The 19,401-nt window shown below is 38.7% G+C and overlaps 3 protein-coding genes and 1 non-coding gene across 6 annotated transcripts; 1 reads left to right on the top strand and 3 right to left on the bottom strand.

The window, feature by feature from the left end:
* Nucleotides 1–205: 205 nt before the first annotated feature.
* trnaa-ugc (transfer RNA alanine (anticodon UGC)) lies at nt 206–277 on the bottom strand. Its single transcript has one exon. It is a non-coding gene; the product is annotated as a tRNA-Ala (tRNA).
* A 645-nt stretch (nt 278–922) lies between these two features.
* edem1 (ER degradation enhancer, mannosidase alpha-like 1) lies at nt 923–9,885 on the top strand. 2 transcript variants are annotated; one of them, XM_010788744.1, is made up of 12 exons: nt 923–1,520; nt 2,781–2,853; nt 3,462–3,565; nt 4,107–4,278; nt 5,396–5,579; nt 5,698–5,872; nt 6,729–6,849; nt 6,941–7,111; nt 7,202–7,275; nt 7,389–7,485; nt 8,087–8,275; nt 8,759–9,885. In XM_010788744.1, exons 1-12 carry the CDS (start codon nt 1,051–1,053, stop codon nt 8,846–8,848), a joined length of 1,920 nt encoding a protein of 639 aa, XP_010787046.1. In that variant the 5' UTR covers nt 923–1,050; the 3' UTR covers nt 8,849–9,885. The 2 variants fall into 2 exon arrangements, with proteins under 2 accessions (XP_010787046.1, XP_010787047.1); XM_010788745.1 differs by lacking the exons at nt 8,087–8,275; nt 8,759–9,885 and having other exon boundaries at nt 7,378–7,467.
* Nucleotides 9,886–10,980: 1,095 nt separating this feature from the next.
* Nucleotides 10,981–14,154, bottom strand: gnat1 (guanine nucleotide binding protein (G protein), alpha transducing activity polypeptide 1). The gene is made up of 9 exons (XM_010788743.1): nt 14,049–14,154; nt 13,274–13,316; nt 13,049–13,190; nt 12,789–12,946; nt 12,470–12,598; nt 12,231–12,360; nt 11,955–12,108; nt 11,647–11,863; nt 10,981–11,556 (listed from the first exon to the last, which is right to left on the bottom strand). The coding sequence occupies exons 1-8, from the start codon at nt 14,152–14,154 to the stop codon at nt 11,673–11,675; spliced, it is 1,053 nt and encodes a 350-aa protein (XP_010787045.1). The 3' UTR covers nt 10,981–11,556; nt 11,647–11,672.
* A 1,226-nt stretch (nt 14,155–15,380) lies between these two features.
* Nucleotides 15,381–19,189, bottom strand: LOC104960652 (semaphorin-3F-like). Of its 2 annotated transcripts, none has more exons than XM_010788740.1 (4): nt 19,025–19,189; nt 18,804–18,886; nt 18,433–18,566; nt 15,381–17,931 (listed from the first exon to the last, which is right to left on the bottom strand). In XM_010788740.1, the coding sequence occupies exons 3-4, from the start codon at nt 18,541–18,543 to the stop codon at nt 17,503–17,505; spliced, it is 540 nt and encodes a 179-aa protein (XP_010787042.1). In that variant the 5' UTR covers nt 18,544–18,566; nt 18,804–18,886; nt 19,025–19,189; the 3' UTR covers nt 15,381–17,502. The 2 variants fall into 2 exon arrangements, with proteins under 2 accessions (XP_010787042.1, XP_010787043.1); XM_010788741.1 differs by having other exon boundaries at nt 18,804–18,871.
* Between the last annotated feature and the right edge of the window lie 212 nt (nt 19,190–19,401).

The raw sequence follows: 19,401 nt of genomic DNA, 5'->3' as shown, positions 1-19,401 counted from the left end.
GAAGAAGCCGTTGAGGCTGCTCAGCAGAGTAACAGGTCTGTGGTGATAGTATGTCCATATATTGAGATTTTTTTTTTTTTTTCCTGTGGCGCAATGAGGCTTCCATAGTTATCACTGTCACAGGTCTGTGGTGATAATGATTTGTTCTGCATTTGGGACTTGTACTGGTGCCAAATCCCATCGGATTGAACCACTTCAAAACGAGTGGAGATGCCGGGGATTGAACCCGGGGCCTCATACATGCAAAGCATGCGCTCTACCACTGAGCTACATCCCCAGTTGCACAACGAGTGGACGTTACATCAATAAATACGTCTTTCGTCAAATATTAGAAGTTAATATTAGACGAACAAATAGTACAGTAGGCTACCACTAGTGCAATACATAACATGAAACAACTGCAAAATATTAAGAATGAGCTCGTCCCAGGACCTTAGTATTGTGCATGCTATCCTTTTTTTGACAATGTGGGGTAAAGATGGCTCTTCACTCTATGGAGCCTCACTGACACGATCGTTTCAAGAACAATGTTCCCACAGTGCATTAACATTAAATGTGTCTAAATATTTGAACCCTACACAATAAAGGATTATTATCAGTGACACATTAATATTTATATACACTATATAGTTGAACCTATGCACGTAAGGAGCAATATGTGCCTAATACCTACCCAAAACCAAGTTTTGATTTCAAAGCTCTGTGCCCCTGAACGGGTCTCACTTGTGGCTGTTTCTTATTGGTGCAGAAGTTTATTAAGACACGTCAGGTCTGCCACGGAATGCAGCCAGGAGATTGACAGCCCTGTGACCAATCATAGGACGAATTCAAAACCTTCGTTGCATGACGTCACGAAAGAACACCCAATCACAGCTCAGGATTTGGGAGGCGCCGGTCTGTTGACAGGAAGTGTACAGACATGGGCGGAATCACCCCCACAAACCATCGGTGCTTGTAGCTATAGACTGACTAACAGAATATGTCATATTCGTCTTACCTCTGACTTGTGTGGACTTAAATTATGCGTTTTAAGATCGACCCGGGGCAAATATGCAATGGAGGTCAATAGTTGTTGGTTTGGTCGTATTGAGACTTTCCTTCAGCTGTGTTATTTGGCTAGCCTTTGGACTCGGTCCTAACGTTAGCTGGGGATTCAACTTCCCACTCAGCTTCAGTCTACACAAATTAGACTTGTTATTCGGGGATGAAAAAGGGACCGACCCGAGGCGTAACTCGTGGTCTCAACGAGTACATGTCCACAGACATGAAGAGGTGGCGACCACCTGTGCAAAGGTTGGAGAGGGGTCTCCCGAGAGATCCTACCTGAGCTTCTTCGACAGCAACAGGGACGAGTACTCCCGCAGATACAGCTCCTTCCCGGACACTCTGAAAGCAAAAATGAAGGACATGGCCAAAGAAATGTTTTATTTCGGGTATGACAACTACATGAAATACGCTTTTCCCGAGGACGAGCTGAATCCCATTGACTGTGAAGGAAGGGGACCAGACGTGCTAAACCCGTGAGTCATTTAAAGATGTCCTCTGTTTGCACCGGCTGGTTCATTTTGTTCTTTAATTTAATAAAGTATTTGGTTACACCCCGAACTGACTGGCACCTGTACAGTACAGCCTGCAGGACACTCATTTACATCCTAACTGTCCACTGCAGAGTGTACTATTTGCATGCACTTTGTTATCATATTATCATGTTGTAAAATCCTGCTGTCCACTGCTGCCCAGCCATGAACAGGTTATGTTTCAGACACTTTTATATGGAACAGTCCAGTATGTCCCAAACTGGGATCCAGCAATCCCTAAAGGGATCTTAATGGCCTCTAGGGGGTTTCTGTTGATCATCTTTATCACTTTATATATTTAAGTTTTAAGGCTTAATGGAAATATGAAATCTAATGAACGTGGAGAAGGAAAAAACTACCAAACATAAGGGCTACAATAAACTGTTATTTTGTATTATCGTCTGAATATGTAATCATTTCATTGTTTGCTCTATCAAAGTTGAGTAAAACCAGAAGTAAAACTAACCGTTATCTGGTTATTTCCTCAAAAGTCATAGAAAACCAGCAAATATAAAACGTGTCAAGCTGTAACCAGTAAATATTCTGGTAAAAATTACTTGAAAGATAAAATAAAGATCATTGTTTATTAACTACTTGGGATTTTCAAACATCAAACTCAACCTAAGACAAAACTGATGAATAAATTCAGAAAGCATTAAAAGTATTTCTAAAGCCCAATACCCAGTTTTTTTCTTTGCTCAGTGGAGTTAAAAGATGCACATTGTATGCTTTTTTTTTTTTAATTGAAACAAAGACTAGAATTCCAATATCTTCCAAAAGTTTAATTCCCCTTCTTTTATCTGAGCCTTTCGGATTCAACTGTTGTCCTGTTTCTATACAATGTGATACTAATCCAGTTAGGATTCAAACGTGTGGAATAGAAAAAAAGACATATATGTTAAATTACCTCATGTTTTAACAGATGCTAATTTGACATGTAAAATGCAGGTCTGTGTTTGTTTCTACAAATTAGAGAACAACATGCAGGTTTTAACCAACCTCTTCTCTATGAGGACGCATGTTTTACTTAAATGTGTGTATCCATTGGTATGTGATTGACAAAAAAGAAGTTTCCATCACAGACGTAAAAACACACCTTTCCTCGTTGAATTGAAGATTTACTCTCTGTTTTTATCGTCAGTTAATTATTTGGTTCTCTTTTGCAATGACACCACTATGTCTGTTCCACTTCTTTAATTTCAGCTCCAACATCAACATAAATGACGTCTTAGGGAATTACTCCCTTACTCTGATTGACACCTTGGACACCCTGCTGGTAAGGTTTACTGTCTTAATGTATTACAGTAGTACACTGCAAAGTCAGCAGAGTGTTTCTTTCTCATTGCTTTCTCACCGAAAAGACTCGAAAACAGAAATAGAATCAGTGCAGGATGATAAAAACAATTTGACCCAGTAATTAGTACTGGCAAATGATAATATAATCCTTTTTAATTAGGTAATAATAAAGCAGCTTAAAGGAATTGATATAGTACAAAATGTTTTCCCCCGTGGTTATAACAACACCTGTTTTTCATAAACCTGTGTTTTGGACTACATTTGGTGGCACAGTGGTTAGCTCTTCCTGTGTGTAAGTCATGTGTTTTCTGCCACAATTGTGTGTCACTGTGTCAGCCCTAAAACTGACATTACATGGGAACTTCTAAAGTACAACCATCTTTTCTCTTTTCATTCACAGTTAAATAAACTAACTATTTTTATGGAGTTCTAACTTGATGGCTAACATTAATCATTTGAGCTTTTTTACAATAGTTGCCATCCACAATTATAAAAATAGAATGTCTGAAAGTCATTCAGTAGGTATGTGTTTAAAGAGTTCTGTTCATACAGTATACTGTGGTTACATAATGTTGTGTTTCTCTACAGGTGCTCGGAAATGTGACCGAGTTCCAGAAAGCTGTCAAGCTGGTTATAGATACTGTATCTTTTGACAAGGACTCAACCGTGCAAGTTTTTGAGGCAAACATCAGGTACAAATGTTTCTATTTTAAGACTTGTACAGATTCTGCCTAGCATGCTGTAGGTCAGGTCTGATTCTTAATTCAACACACAAGAGCATTATTTGCTTTTTAGGTGTTTTAGATTTCAGTATAAAACCTCCTAAAGCTGATTTATTATTAAAAAAGGCAAGGTTAAAATACACAAATATTGTAAGACTAAAAACCCAGAACTAAACTGAAATTACCATTTCAGATTGATTAGATTTTTGTTCATGTATTGTGTCTTGATATTTGTCCATGTTGATGTTACAAATGGAGCTGCTGTGATGCAAGTCAAATTTCAGACTTGATCATTAGAGTATTATCGTATCGTAGATTGATTTTCTTTATGTATTCAATAAGGTTACACTAAAATTAAAATGTCTTCAATGTTTAAACTTTAGAAACAGACCCATCAATACGTCACCTTTAATTGTAAAAGCATGATATAAGAAAATACATTTTTTATCTTCTTTTTCATAATCTCTTTCTGTGTTGAATCCCGATTTTATATTTGTCTTTTCCCTTGAAGGATCCTGGGAAGCCTTATCTCGTCTCACATCTTGCTGACTGACCCCAAACATCCGTTTGGAAAGGTCGACTATGAGGGTTACGATAATGAGCTTCTTCACTTGGCTCATGACCTGGCTGTCCGCTTGCTGCCGGCCTTTGAGAACACCCTCACAGGCATCCCTTACCCCAGGGTGAGTGAGACCGGAAAATTAAAATGACTGTTTAAATGTTACCTGATGGTGTGACAGGGCTGCACCATTTGTAAAACAAAATAGTTTTTATTGTTTTGATAAATATTCCAATTGTGATAGGATTTGTGATGTAAGAAAGACAATTATTGGTAAATGATTCACATCATCAATAAAGAATATGTTCAAATATAATTTTAGAGGATATGAACCGAGTAAGGATCTTTCATTAAGCCATTAGAATACTGTTTGTAGGCCCTGAGTTCTCTGCAGCACCACAATACACATAATATATGATATTTTTACATATATACCTGCCAAATACTGTACTTACTGCGATTGGATATTAAACGTCCATATTGATATTCCAATAACATCTCCAATAATTGTGCAACCCCAAAGTACCGTAATTTTCGGACTATAATGCGCACCTGAATATAAGCCGCAGCAGCGGCATACCACTCTCGGTTCCACTTTTACTTTTGCGCGCTACCTGTCTCACTCTTTTCCGGCCTCCAGCTTTTCCTGCTGGAACCCGCCGCTTAAAGGTGGGGGTCCGCGGACCGGCCATAGAGCCCATAGAGTTAAAGGTGGTGGCCGTTAGCTGTAAAAATCAATAGATTAGCCGCGCCGCTATATAAGCCGCAGCGTCGAAAAATGGGGAAAAAGGCGCGGCTTATAGTCCGAAAATTACGGTATACACAGAAAAGTTACATGAACAGTCATGATGAAGCTACCTAAAGTAGGTATCATGTGAGTGAAGTAGCATGACCCCCCCACAAACCACACTGAAAGAATCAATGAGCAGCATGAGGTCTAAAACCACCAGACTCGGGGACAGTTTCATCCCACAGGCCATACGAATGTTAAACACTTGAACTTTTGAAAGAACATACATAACATTCATCTGTTTGCAACTCATATATATATATAATATATCAATTTTCCAATTAATGTAGACTATTCTGCACAGTTTCTAGCACTGTTGGAGGAGCCTGTGACCTAAGGTTTTCATTGTCATACCTACACTGCTGTAGCTATGCACACATGGCAATAAAAGCCTTGAAGCTTGAAATGACACTCATCATCTTGATTCATTTGTGTCTCCATTAAAATGCAGGTGAACCTGAAGACTGGCGTTCCTCCTGATAGCATCAATGAGACCTGCACTGCAGGAGCCGGCTCCCTGCTGGTGGAGTTTGGGATTTTAAGTCGCTTAATTGGAGACTCCACATTTGAGTGGGTGGCCAGGCGAGCCGTCAGAGCGCTGTGGAGCCTGAGGAGCAACGAGACCGGTCTGCTAGGTAAGCACTGGCAAGAAAAAACGTTTTCTCCTTTATTTCTAAAGTTTCTATCCAGCATGGTTGGGTCTACTACATTTAAACATGATGCCTATAATAATACATCATTGTTCTTCTCCAGGGAATGTAGTAAATATCCAAACAGGTCAGTGGGTTGGCAAGCAGAGTGGTCTGGGAGCTGGTATGGACTCCTTCTATGAGTATCTGCTCAAATCATACATCCTTTTTGGTGAAAAAGAGGATCATAGGATGTTCCAAGATTCTTACGAGAGCATTCAGAACCACATGAGGAGAGGGTGAGTCTCACACTGAATGTGATACGTGTGCATTTGAGTGTTTGTGGCTTTAGGGAGCTTCACAAGAAGTTGGTCTTGAAAGCAGTAACTATCTCAGCTATTTACATGAATCTCTATCCATAAGTGGCAAAACAAAGAGAAAATAAAACTGCTCATAGTTTCCAGTGTTGCTTGTCTTGCTGGAAGATGTGGAAAGCTGAATTAGGAATCCTAACACTTACTCCACCACTGAGTTGCCATTGAGCAATGAACATAACATAAACCAATCTAGTTTAGCTGGTCAGTGGCAGAATGAAGCTGTTGCAGTGTGGGCCATTCAAATCTACAGTAAAAACATATGATTAGGATATTGATGATAAAAGCAATCATACACAATTTAGAAATACGATCCTGATGAATTTCCATTATCTGTATAATTCTGAGCATCCTCACACAAGTTGTTATCATAGAGAAGTGAAAAATAGAGCCTGACTAAAAAAAATACAGGAATTATCATGTACAGCAAGAAAGAACAGACTTACACTTTGATGCTATACAAATATATGCTTTATGATGATCTTATTTATGATTGTCCTTTGCCTTGTTTTTCAAACAAAAAGGATGTTAATTAAAAAAAAGTGTGTCCTATCTGTGATTGAATAAATCATGTTTTCTTAACAAAATGTAAAGCAAAGTTATTAAAGTATGTTTTAATACATATTTTAGTAGTTCAAATAGCACATTTTGATACATTGGATCAGAATAATATGGTGAAACGCAATTTCTTTGTCAAGGATAAATGTGGCATCATTTTGATGTAGTTCCATGCTTGATAGGACAAATTGTGAACCCCTTTTCTGGCTCTGTGTTTCTCCAGGAGAGAGTCATGTAATGAAGGAGAGGGCGACCCGCCTCTTTATGTCAACGTCAACATGTTTAGTGGTGAGATAATGAACACCTGGATCGACTCCCTTCAGGCCTTCTTTCCTGGGCTGCAGGTGAGATTACAGCTTTGCCAGGTCTTATATATCAGTCTAAAATATGTGTTGTTGCAACAACTAAAGTTAGGTGTTGTTGTGGGTGTTGTAGGTGCTGAATGGGGATGTTGATAATGCAATCTGCCTGCACGCCTTCTACTATGCCATCTGGAAACGCTTTGGGGCTCTGCCGGAGAGATACAACTGGCAGCTGCAGGCGCCCGATGTGCTCTTCTATCCTCTGAGACCGGAGCTGGTGGAGTCAACATATCTGCTGTACCAGGTAACATTTACTTGCCTGTTGTAACGCAGCATTGGTGGCGGTGGTTTGTTATTCTTCACTCAAAAGTTATTCTTCTTCTCTTCCCGACAGGCGACCAAAAATCCTTTTTATTTGCATGTTGGAATGGATATTCTTCAGAGCCTTGAGAAAAATGCCAAAGTCAAGTGTGTAACAAAAAGATATACTCTATACAATATTAACAATATAGACACATACATATATATTATTTTATTTGTTTGAGGTTTACAATGCTTTGATACTTTTAGCTGATTTGCAGATGTGGGTATGCCACTCTCCACCATGTTGTGGACAAATCCAAAGAGGATCGCATGGAGAGCTTCTTCCTCAGTGAGACGTGCAAATACCTTTACCTGGTGAGTTACAGCTGAATGTTGTTTTGATAAGAAGCTATTGAAATAAAGACTTTAAAGACTTGAGTGCAAGTGAGTGGTACTATTTTTGAACCGCAACCACATATTGTAATATCCTTACATTTTAAATTATTGCTGCAATTGATGTAAATTCTTTCACCATTTCCAATGTTAGCATCCTCAAACCTAGTGGTATTTTCATCTAAATACTTAACAAGCTGAAAACAGAAAAATACCAATTGATGCCATTGTTGTTCTAGGAATGAGTTGGAAGCATCACAATTCACATCTGTTTGTGGCTCAGAAATAGCAGATAAATAAGCAGGTCCTGCAGGAATCTGGCACGCTGATGCTCTGTTCAGACGTATGGTGTTAGTTTGGATTAGCTCAAGACATAAAAATGGATAGGAATTGATCTGAAAGCCTACAAACAATCCATATGTTGTATCTAATACCTAGAGAGCATTAGAGAAATGATTTGTTTTAAAAAATGCGTTACTAAGAACACCATAGCATTCCCTCTACATGTTTCCACACTATGAATGTCAGTCCCCCGTCGCCCTCTTTTGGTCCTATAGACAACAATCTCTATCTTTCGTTGCAGCTGTTTGATGAGGACAACCCACTTCACAAATCCGATAACAAGTACATCTTCACCACAGAGGGTCACATTGTGCCTATAGATAAGCGCTTCAGGGAGAAACAGTGGGATGATGAGTTTCCTTGTGAAGAGGCAGTGCTGGCCGAGCAAAAGCCAATCAACCGGAAACCACCACCGAGCAACAACAGCAATGTAAGGAATCATCTTCACCCAACCCACTATTCACTATTTTCAGCGTCGTTCTTGACTTAAAATGTATTAAGATTTCTTTCTTAGAAAAGAGTATTAGAGCCAGGCTTAATTGCATGAGAATAAAGTGAAAATGTCGAGAATAAAATCGAAGTAAGAGAGTAAAGTCATACTTTAAATATTATTGCAAGGGAGGAATACAAATATTAATTTAAAGTATTGTCATAATTAGAATCAGAATTAAGTCTCCCTTATGTGTCCCAGAGTGCAGAAGTGTGTTACAATAGCAAAGAGACAGTGCAGATACAAATAAAATGAGAAAGCTAATAAAGAAAAATACTAGCATTAGATCATAAACTGAGAGTTCAACTTAATTCTCGGCAATTGAACTTTAAATGGATTCTATAAATAGAGGGGAAAAGAATATCCTCCTTTTTCTGTATCACGGCCATCATATAGCTACCTTCTTCTTTTTCACTCTCTCAGTGCAACAGGATCCCAGAGGAGCGACGGTACACTCTGCCGTTAAAGAGTGTGTACATGAGGCAGATTGATCACATGGTGGGACTTTTCTGAGTGAGAAGATGCATTCAGTGACTTTTACATAAACAGGCCTTCAGTTCACCCCCCCTCAGGCGCAGGTGAGGTTAAAGAGGATCCACTGTTGGTCCAAATCCTCGTCCCATTTGTTCCACTGCTCTGGATCCAGACAGGAAACTGACACTAAGGGAAACCTGAGAAAGCAGATGGATCACTTGCTGTATTTCTTTAAAGTGTGTGTGGGTGTTTCCGCTCTTTGGTGAAGGAGCATGTGGTCGACAACTGTGAACAACTTTTTTGCTGGAAGATGAGGAGTCATGCTTAGTCACTTATTGCCTGGTGACAAATCTCAAAAGTGGATTTTAGAATTACTGGTGTGTTTTTTGTCTTTTTTAGGGATTGGTTCAGGTATGAGTGTGTAAATGTGTGTGTGTGTGATTGTATGCACATTTGAAATAACAGCTGAGCTGTGAGTCATGATGTGTTTTGGGTTAAAGTGCCATCTAGCCACACGTATGTAAAATATTAAGCCACTCACCTCCTAGAATATCTCTCTCAACATGATGATTAGTGCCTCCTTGGCAAATATCCTCTAGACTAGACGCGTGCTTTTAAATAAGGGCTGCTCTTTCACAGTCATTGACAGAGAGAGAGAGGCTCAGGATGAATCTCGCAGTTTTTAAAGTGCCTTCAGTTTTTCCATGGTCTTCCTGAATGCAGCAAATGTTTTGGTGGATACCATTGTCAAGTATTCTTTGAAGCCATTGTTGATATTGCACAATATGTCATTCCATGTGTATGTACAGTTTTACACTAATTATCATGACATTTAGCTCTTTCTTTTTTAAATACACAAACAAGCCATACGGTGTCTTTTTTTAATGTCAGCCATCTTTAGTTCACAGACTCTCCTGCAGAGATTATTGTAGATGGAATTAGCTTTTTGTTCTTTCTGTTTCATAATTGCACATCATAATGCCTATTAATTATCATGTGGTAAGAACTCAGGGTTTAACGGAAACACTTAAATCAAGGATTGCTTTCTTAGAAAAATAAAACTTTCTTAAATTGTTGTTGCTTAATGTCTTAGGATAGTCTTTGGTATTTAATTTATATTGCAAATCTTCCAACTTGGTTTTCTGAGGTCAGCAAATGAACACAACAAACTGAAGTACAGTTTTACTGTGAATATTCATTATTTTTCCACACAAAGAAAAGTGTGTGACGTTTGATTCCTTAACAGCTCTACTCATGTATCCCTCCTGGACATCTTGTGCCAAACATGCAGAGTGTCTGCTCAGCAGAGCTGCAGGCGGCATGGCTCGATAACATCGTAGCATCGGCATCTTTCTTCTGGCTTTGGGAGACAGCTGTTTATATTCTCAAGTGTTTGCTATAGGAGTGAATTATTTTTAATTAGCTGACATCACCCCTTTGTTTCAGTATATTTAAAAAAGATTGTAACATTTTGAGAGTTCACTTTTCTTGCTAGTGTTCTACAAATGAGTTGGAAGCATCAAAATTCACATCTGTTTGTGGCTCAGAAATAACAGATAAATAAGCAGGTCCTGCAGGAATCTGGCACGCTGATGCTCTGTTCAGACGTATGGTGTTAGTTTGGATTAGCTCAAGACATACAAATTGATAGAAATTAATCTGGTAGCCTACAAACAACCTAGATATTGTATGTAGTAACTAGAGAGCATTAGAGATGATTTTTTTTTTTACAAGTGGACAGTCAGTCTTTGTGCTAAGCTACAGCAGTAACCAGCTGTCGGCTGTATTGTGGAATTTGCCTAACATATTATTGAAGTTCTCAGCAAACTTTCTCAACAAAATCAAACTAATGTTTTATCCAAAATGTCAAACTATAATATTATTAAAAGGTAGAAGCTCTTCCATTCGGAATAATAGTGGTTTAATAATTGTTGAAAATGAAACTGAAACATTCTGTGAAACTAATAAAAGACCGATTATGAACAAGACATTTCTGTGTTGGTTTTTATTTGTGAAAAATGGAAAACAACTCAGTTTTCTACAGAAGCTTTAATAGGTTTAATGATGAAGCTTTTAGAGTTTACAAACATTGGTCTTTTAGACAGTAATTTTAAGGTTGAAGTGTATGACAGCTAGGCTTCCATTCAGCAGTGTTACAAATCCACATGGTTTCAACACACTTCATGAATTTCCCATTAGAAAACAGTTTAATTATGTACACTAGCCCTTTCCAACTATTTCAATATCATATGATCTAACTCTTAACTTAAAAAAAAAAAAATTGTTAACCTGTTTGAACTGTGACTCAGATTGTGCTGCAGAGTTCCTGTACATAAAAACCACTAGTTTTGGAAAAATCTGCATCTGGAGGGGCTTTCTGTCTGTTTTCTGACCAGGTATTGCAACACCGGTGCATTGGACCGACAGATTTTTTTTTTACATCCTTCATTTTATGCAGAACTATACGCATTGGATTTCTTAACAACATATTGATTAGACAATCTCAAGAGATTCAGGAGAAAAGTCAAAATACAGAAAGAAAAATGTAACTCATCTGAAATCTGCACATGATTTTCTGACTGAAGAGCTGTCTTCTCGTCTAAGTCGTTGGTCAAAGCTACAACTTAGTTTTGAACACAGTGAATTGATTTGTTTGTGTGTTTGATGGATATAGAGAACAGTTTTCATTTTCAGGCTTCAGTTTGAATGCAGAGGGGATTTGTGGAATGTGACAGGGCTGCATCACCCTGTAAAAAAGAAAGAAAGTGACACTGCTTATAAGCTGGTCCAAAAGAGACTCTGGAACACTTTCACAATACAGAGCAAACGTACCTCACCTTCATTGTGTTTCTCAGCCTGGCTTTTAGAAGAGACCACAATCCTTCAGGTTTTCTTTGATGATGATGTCGGTCACGGCATCAAACACAAACTTGACGTTCTCTGTGTCTGTGGCACAGGTCATGTGAGAGTAGATTTCTTTTATGTCTTTCCGCAGGTTCAGGTCCAAAAACTGCATTTTGATGTATAAACCAGCATCCTCATAAGTATTGGGGCCTTGGTGAAAAATACATAAAGATAAATGAGCACTTTTAATCAGTTTGTCACGTTTCAATATGCTGCAAATTCTGTGTTTGATCCATCTCACCATCGTATTCAGGGAAGCACATGCTGAGATGAGCTTTCTTGATCTTCTCAACAAACACGTCTTTCTTGTTGAGGAAGAGTACAATGGAGGTTGCGATAAAATAGCGGTGGTTGCAGATACTGTTGAACAAATGCAGACTCTCGTGCATTCGATTCTGAAAATGTTTGACACAAAGACAGAAGAAAGACCCATTGAAACTAGCCAGCTGTTGATTTTCCCCAAAAAGAAACAAATAGTGTCCTATAGAATATGTGTGAGATATTACTGTTATCATACCACTTCATCATCCTCCACCAGGACCATATCAAAGGCGCTTAAAGCACCAATGAAGATGATACAGGTCACACCCTCAAAACAGTGGATCCATTTCTTCCTCTCTGACCTCTGGCCACCCACATCAAACATTCTGCATGGAAACAGAAACACATTATCTTTATGATTGCAATCCAGCACACTTTTACCACTGCCAATGAATTATTGTTGCCATCCTTGTGGGAAATACTGCACTGCTTCACCTGAAATGCAGATCTTTGAAGGAAAACGTGGTCTCGATGATACCAGTGGTCTTCACTCTTGATCGCAGCACATCCTGCTCAGTGGGCACGTAGCCTGGTTGGACCAAGCGCTCCAAGTCATTCAGGTAGCTGAGGGAAAACAACATTGATAGCAAACTCCAATGTGGTGGTCGAGCAATATTAATTATTATTATTATTATTTAGAGAGCAGGGCGGCTGATGATCAACATAAAGCCTTATGTTAAAGTTATGTTGTCAGATTTTTTGCTTTTTTATTTAATCTGAGTAATACAACAATCTCAGTTTGGTGATTTCTTACTATCCAGCGGAGTCGTTGAGCTGATACTCTGAGGCTCGTTCGAAGCACACTTTTATGCCAGAGTCGTTCCATAGGCGAATAATAATGTCCGCTAACTCTTTGGGCATGGAGCCTTCCTCAATGGTGTCTGCAAGATGCATGAGTTTCCTGGCATCATCCTGCAGGACGGATGCAAGGGGACAGGGACGAACACAGTGTATGTTAAGCAGTCTGCTGCAAACATAAACACAATTTATGCAAATGTCTATTTTAGCTGTTACCTGCTGATCAGAGTGGCCAAAGCCAATATTGAATGTGCTCATGGCCTTCACAATGGCCATCATAGACTGCAGGGTGTTGCTGTAGATGATGACAACGAACTCCATGCATTCTTCAAGTGAGTAGCCGTCTTTGTGGATAATTCTGAAGAGAAAATACAGAATGATTTACAGTCTCACAGAGAAAAAAACGAGACATTGCTTTAGTGCAAAAGTCAAAAATGTTACTTCATCTGTTTGACGATAGTGCTTTTGCCTGATTCTCCAGCGCCTAGATGAAAGTAGAAAAGACATAACATTTAGTTATTCCGATGAAATAAAAATAAAAAATGCATTTATTGGAAACTTTATTCGAACATTTATGAGGATTTGGTAATTCTTCTTAATCATGATTGTGGGTTACGTTCATGTAAGAGGAGGCACTACATGCCAGACTTTAGCACTATAGTCTTCACATTGATAAATGTATTGGTCCTTAAATAAAAAGGTCCTGTTTGATTATATGATGTATGAGGGTCATTGTACAGTACTTAGTTGGGCAGTATTGTATCTGTGTCCTTCAGAGTTAATCTCTTTGTGTTGGAGACCTGTTGTTTCAGGATTAACAGGGGATTGGATTGAATGATTAATAAAGTGTCTAAGCAATCCAATGACACCGGTTAATAAGCCTTTACTTTACTCAAACATGCTGCTTGTTTTCACCACAAGCACCATGCACTTTAGTAAGTATGTAAAGGTAATCCAGATTAAAAGGATCTATTCATAACAGACTTCAGTCAACAAGGTCTTTCTGTGTTGATAACTTGAACGTATGAGAGATCAAACCAAACATTTTACAACGGACGAAGTAATGCACCACCTACAATTAAATCCCATAAATAGATATGTTTACTATATCTCTAGGTATAAATAGCCTCACCATGGGGCATTTATTGGTCCCGTACATGTGTTTAACCCTAATGATTAGGGTTCCTGTTATTGAATCCATCTCGATCATCTTTACCTAGCAGTAGCAGCTTGACAGTTCTCGCATCCATGTCGGCATCCTCCTTCAGCTTCTTCTCCAGCTCCCTGGAGTGTTTATCCTCGGCGCTCGCTCCAGCCCCCATCCTGCCTTTTCCCTGCTTGGGCCCCTCTGCTCAAAGCCAAGTGTCAGGAAAAAATGAAAGTTGGTCCAAGATGATTGCCTACTATCTCAACAGTTTTGTCAACTGCCGTCAGCACTGGAGAACACTGGAGACTGTTTGAGTGTTCTCGTCTTAGGAGAGGATTTTGGGCATCCTCTGCTCACCTGACCCCCAATGGCCAATGGAGCACAAGGACAGGAGTCTTTTAGGGAATCCAAAGGTGTGAGGAGAAGCAGACATACATCAGTGTAGGAGTGATCTGACCTTTAGGGTGACATTGCTGTGTCAGCGGAAGATGAACATCGGCTCAAGTGCTTATCTCTCTATGCAGTCCTTAGGCGCCTTTAAAAGAGAAGCATGTGAAGTAAAATAATTTGGTGTTGAGTGTGCTTAGCTATGGAAACTCAGCTTTCCAAACTAATTAATCACATCACGACCAAAATAAGAATGTGTGACTTAGTGTGGTCCTCAGTGTATAGTGTTTTCAAAGTGGTTGAATAGAGGAATTACAACAAAACTAACTGCCGTATGCTACACACACTATAACATACAGCAAGTTTGGGCCCCTGAAAAAAAAGAAAAAGACCTCTCACCTCTCAGTCGAAAACAAAAAGAAAGACAACATGACATTTATTTTAGGGTAATACAGACTGCTGGGTTAGCCTTGCATAGCTTACAGAGCTTTGCAGTTTCATCTGACAGATTTCATTGACCTAAATCTGAAGCTGGTTAAGGATACTAATCTACTCACTTTCAATTATGTATTCATGCATGTGCAGTATGTGAGCTTTCACAGTGTATTCTAACTTTCCTATTTGTTAAAAAATATGTTTTGTTTAAGAAGTGCATTAAGTTGATCATTATATATTTAACTTTTCTTGTTGACTCTTTTGTGGAGTCAACATTGCTCAAGATCCCGAGTCACTTCTGTGAATGCTGCAGTGCTGCAGCTGAGCCGTGAAGCAACGCAACTACATTAAGTCAAATACTGCAAGCATTTCAAGTACTTGTTCTTCTTTCGAATATTTACTTTTCATGTAACTTCATCATACTATGTTCTATTCCAAAGGTTACTACTGTACGTGTGGCTCCAGTTTTACTCCATTAATTTAAATGAACAAATACATAATAATAATAATAATATTGATAATACGTGAAATAGTATGAACATCAATTAATACATTTTCTGCATTGTGTACTTTTACGTTTTAATTAAGAACATTTTGCTGAGAATACTTTTATTTACAGTAAGCGACATTTCTAACTAAGGGAGGACCTTTACTTGAAATGATGTATTTTACACTGTGGTACTGCTACTTTTTACTTAATTAAAGGATCTGTATACTTTCACCACTGCAAATCAGTAAAACAACGATCAATGTCTTTACATATCACACAAAAGGGCCTGCAGACTATATTTCAAACAGAACAGAACCTCTGTTATTATAAAATATAGAGCTTTAATTTATTAGTCAGCAACATTGATGAGGAAGAAAAGATAGTACTTTTTTTTACAAGTCATTAAAATAACATCAACTGTGCATTATATCATACATTACTCTACCTCAATGACCCCGAGCAAAGTCTGCCAAACAGAGAAAAAAAATGAATGCACATGTTTGAAATATGCACATTTCTAAGAGAGAGAGAGAGAGAGAGAAAAAGGAGACTAAGAGACGTACAGAGAGAGAAAGAGAGAGAAATGGAGAAAGAGAGAATTTAAAATCATTATCTTTCAGCATCTTCTGATAGTGTTTCAATATTCCCACAACGAGAAAGACATTCACTGACATCCACAGCAACATAGCATTTTAGACAAATACCATATACATTACACTGTACATGCCATGCACAATGAAAAGCCACCTTCTGAAGATTTTGTTACGCGTTTCTCTTCAGGTTATGTGGTGAACAGCTTGGAGTTGTTCTTGTGACACTTTTTTTTATTTCACTGTATGGAAGTTTTATATTAGGTCTGTGGCACATATGAAAGCAGGATGGCACTGCATGACTGATAAAAAAAGGAGCGCTGTGTTGTTAACCAGTTCAAATGAAAATACAGAAGAAAATACAGAAGCAATAAAATGCTCATTTCAGAGCTCTGCATTCGGCATTTTTGTTGTTGTAATCAAATATAAAGTATAGACTGATTACATGATTAATATTCACTTTGTGAAATCCTTATCTAGAATGAAACTGGCAGGAATGGAAACTTTAGATTCATTAGGAGCTAAAGAAAAACAACCTTTGAGCATACAAATGACATGCTCTTTCTTATATGAATATACTGCATATGCCACAGATACAAGTGAAATATTTACCGTTTGTTTGGCAACAGAAGGTGCTTTGTCTCTAAAAATGTTTTTATCACAAACTGTCACAAAGTCACATATAGCTGCCTGCTGGAATTTCTTTTCTCAGAAGAGAATAGAAAAGGCAATGTTATATTTTTAGTCGTTAAAGGACCCTTTTCCTCCAAAAAACAGCTTATCACAAAGATCACGTTTGTTAAGGATACAACATTGAGATGTGATATTCACATACAAACAAAACAAACACTTGGCAGCAACTGATTTTCTGAAGAATTTGGGTGGATGATGTAACTCCATAACCTGAGGCCAGGCTGGACCACAGACAGGAACGGAGAGACGTCTTACTTTATGTGTGCGACATGTTATCACAGCTGAAGTCTCACTGTCGTCATTTCTTTTTATCATTGCCTGTCCCAAGAAATGCCATTATCAGTATGTCCACAGCTTGTTTTTGCAGTAAAAAAAAAACTGTCTGATATACAGTAGATGGTTCTGAAGAAGAAGTTTAGGGAAGTTTGATTTCACTGAACCAGCGCCTCGACTTCCAGCTGAAACAATGAATACTGCCAGCAGTCAGGTGATCCAACATGGTCACCTGTAACAGTTTCTGGTTCATCGGTCCTTGTCCATGTGTGGATCCTCCCAAAGTCCTGGGTTATTGTTGCTGTTTCTCAAAAACACCAAACATAAAGATATTCTCAACATAATAACACATCGTAATAAACAATAACACTAACAATAATATTATAATAACAACAATATTTGCACAAATTTACCTATTCACAAAAAAAAACTAGATAGGTACAAAGAATTACTTTTTACAACCTACAATAAATATTGTGTATTTTTGTTCCAACAGTTACATAGAAACAGTTTGATGCTGTTGCTTCTGGTTGCAGTTTCTGTCTTGTCCGTTATAATCAGCTTTCTAACTGGAGTCAATCCCCTGAATGGAGGGATGCAGTGTTTCAGGAGTGAGCAGGTAGACTGTAGGACGATGAGTTGTGTATCTAGCTCCTCATGTCTCAGATGGAGTTGTTAGCTCATCATGATGCCGACGGTTGCGAGGCTTCTTCTGCTCTTTCAGCTCCTTCAGGTTTTTGGCTTTGTTGTCCCCGAGGCTGACGTCTCCGAGCTGCCAGTAATCCTGGCAGTACTGGTTGATCAGGCCCATCTCCGGCTGGCTCAGGATGGTCAGCAGGTCCTTATACTGACCGGCACTCGGAGTCCAGGCGCTGGACTGCAGGGGGGGGAGGGCCGGGCTGCCCGTATCCACCAACACGTTGTTGACCGTGCGACTGGAGAGGACCACGAGCTGCAGTTTGACGAGTGTGTGTTTGAAATTCTTCTCTGTGGACGTGCACTGGTAGATGCCGCTGTCAGAGGACTGCAGAGAGCGGATCAGGAGACCTTCCTCCGTTTTTAGGATGCGACCCTCTGAGCGGATCTGTAAAATCATTTTTAAGATGTTAAATGTGATGTTTAAGTACTGTATTCACTTACTTGAAACAAAACTATAACTGCTTCAAATGGTGTACAAATACTGTGATATAATATTGGATTACAATCATAGGTTAAATAAATGAGTTCATCACACAAATGTTGCAGCTAGTAAAGGATAAGCTTATTTTTTTAAACGATATGTTACCAATGGATCAATCAAGTTTAACTAAGACTATAACAATACTTAATAAATGATTTGTTGATTATATGTTGTATTATTAAACAGGATCTTAGTCTTCAGAGTAACATAATCAACATGTTGAATGCAGTGAATTAAAAAGAGCAATATATGCCTCTTACTTATGGTGGCAAAAAAGTACTAAGTTGCCGGAATTGGAAAAATACTCGGGGAAAGAAGTTCAAAATTATACTCAGTATAGTTCTCGACTAAATGTACTTAATGACTTTCCACCCCTGACTGCCTCACAGTGAGAGCTTTGCTCACCTCTTTCCTCCTGTCGCTGTTTTCCTTCTGCAGATGCCACTTGAGAGACACATGAGGAGACCGGGCCTGGCACTCCAGGAACGTCGTGCTGCCCTCCACCCCATACTGCATAGACTCCAGGGTATTCTTATTGGCTAAAAAAACAATATGTAGAATATATCTTACGACTTATTCCTAAAAATATGTATGGATTATACAGATTGATAGATTAAGCAGAATCAATGAGGTAAGTGATATATAAATGAGAATAGGCAACCTGCAGGCACTATAATAATTGAAATCATATTCCTATTTCCCTTTTTGTTGCAAGTTAGGTTCCTAATTTGTGTGTGTACTGTATAGGCTTAACACAAAGTTGCTCTGATACTCACTGTTGGAGTTATATCCTCTGCATTGGCGAATCGGATTGCCATACTTTACATCCTGCCTACGGCTCCGTCTAGAGGGGTCAGATCAACATTCAAAAACAAAAAGCAAAACGTTAACATTTTGAAAATCTTAAGTGCCAAAGCAGGAGAGCAAAGGTAGTGCACACACACACAAATGAGTATTGTATTTATCGCATGCATGTGTACACTATTTTAAACCTAACCTCTTCTGGGAGGATGAGTATCTGGAGCAGGACTTCCCGTCCCAGGCGCAGTAAGGGTCTCTGGCCAGACAGCAGTCAGCGCAGACCTCTCCGTACACGTCACAGCGATGGAGAGCCAGGTGAGACACCCCCAAGACCGACCCCACGTACAGTTGTTGCTATTAATTAAAAAAAAGAAAGAACAGAGATAAAGATCAGAAAATAAAAGAATCATATAAACATTACATACCACTTGAATACATTGGCCTGCAATTTCTTTATGATTTTCTACAGAGACTAAAAAGAAGTTATGATATAATTTAGTAATTTAAAGTGGACCTATCATGCTATATTTTAATAATATATTGTAGGGCCATACCTATATTAGGTATATTTAT

Source organism: Notothenia coriiceps, unplaced genomic scaffold, assembly GCF_000735185.1.
Source record: "Notothenia coriiceps isolate Sejong01 unplaced genomic scaffold, NC01 NC01_scaffold00032144, whole genome shotgun sequence".
In the NCBI taxonomy this organism is placed as follows: domain Eukaryota; kingdom Metazoa; phylum Chordata; class Actinopteri; order Perciformes; family Nototheniidae; genus Notothenia; species Notothenia coriiceps.
The sequence above is the reverse complement of the archived record's forward strand: the minus strand, read 5'-3'. Positions and strand labels throughout refer to the sequence as shown.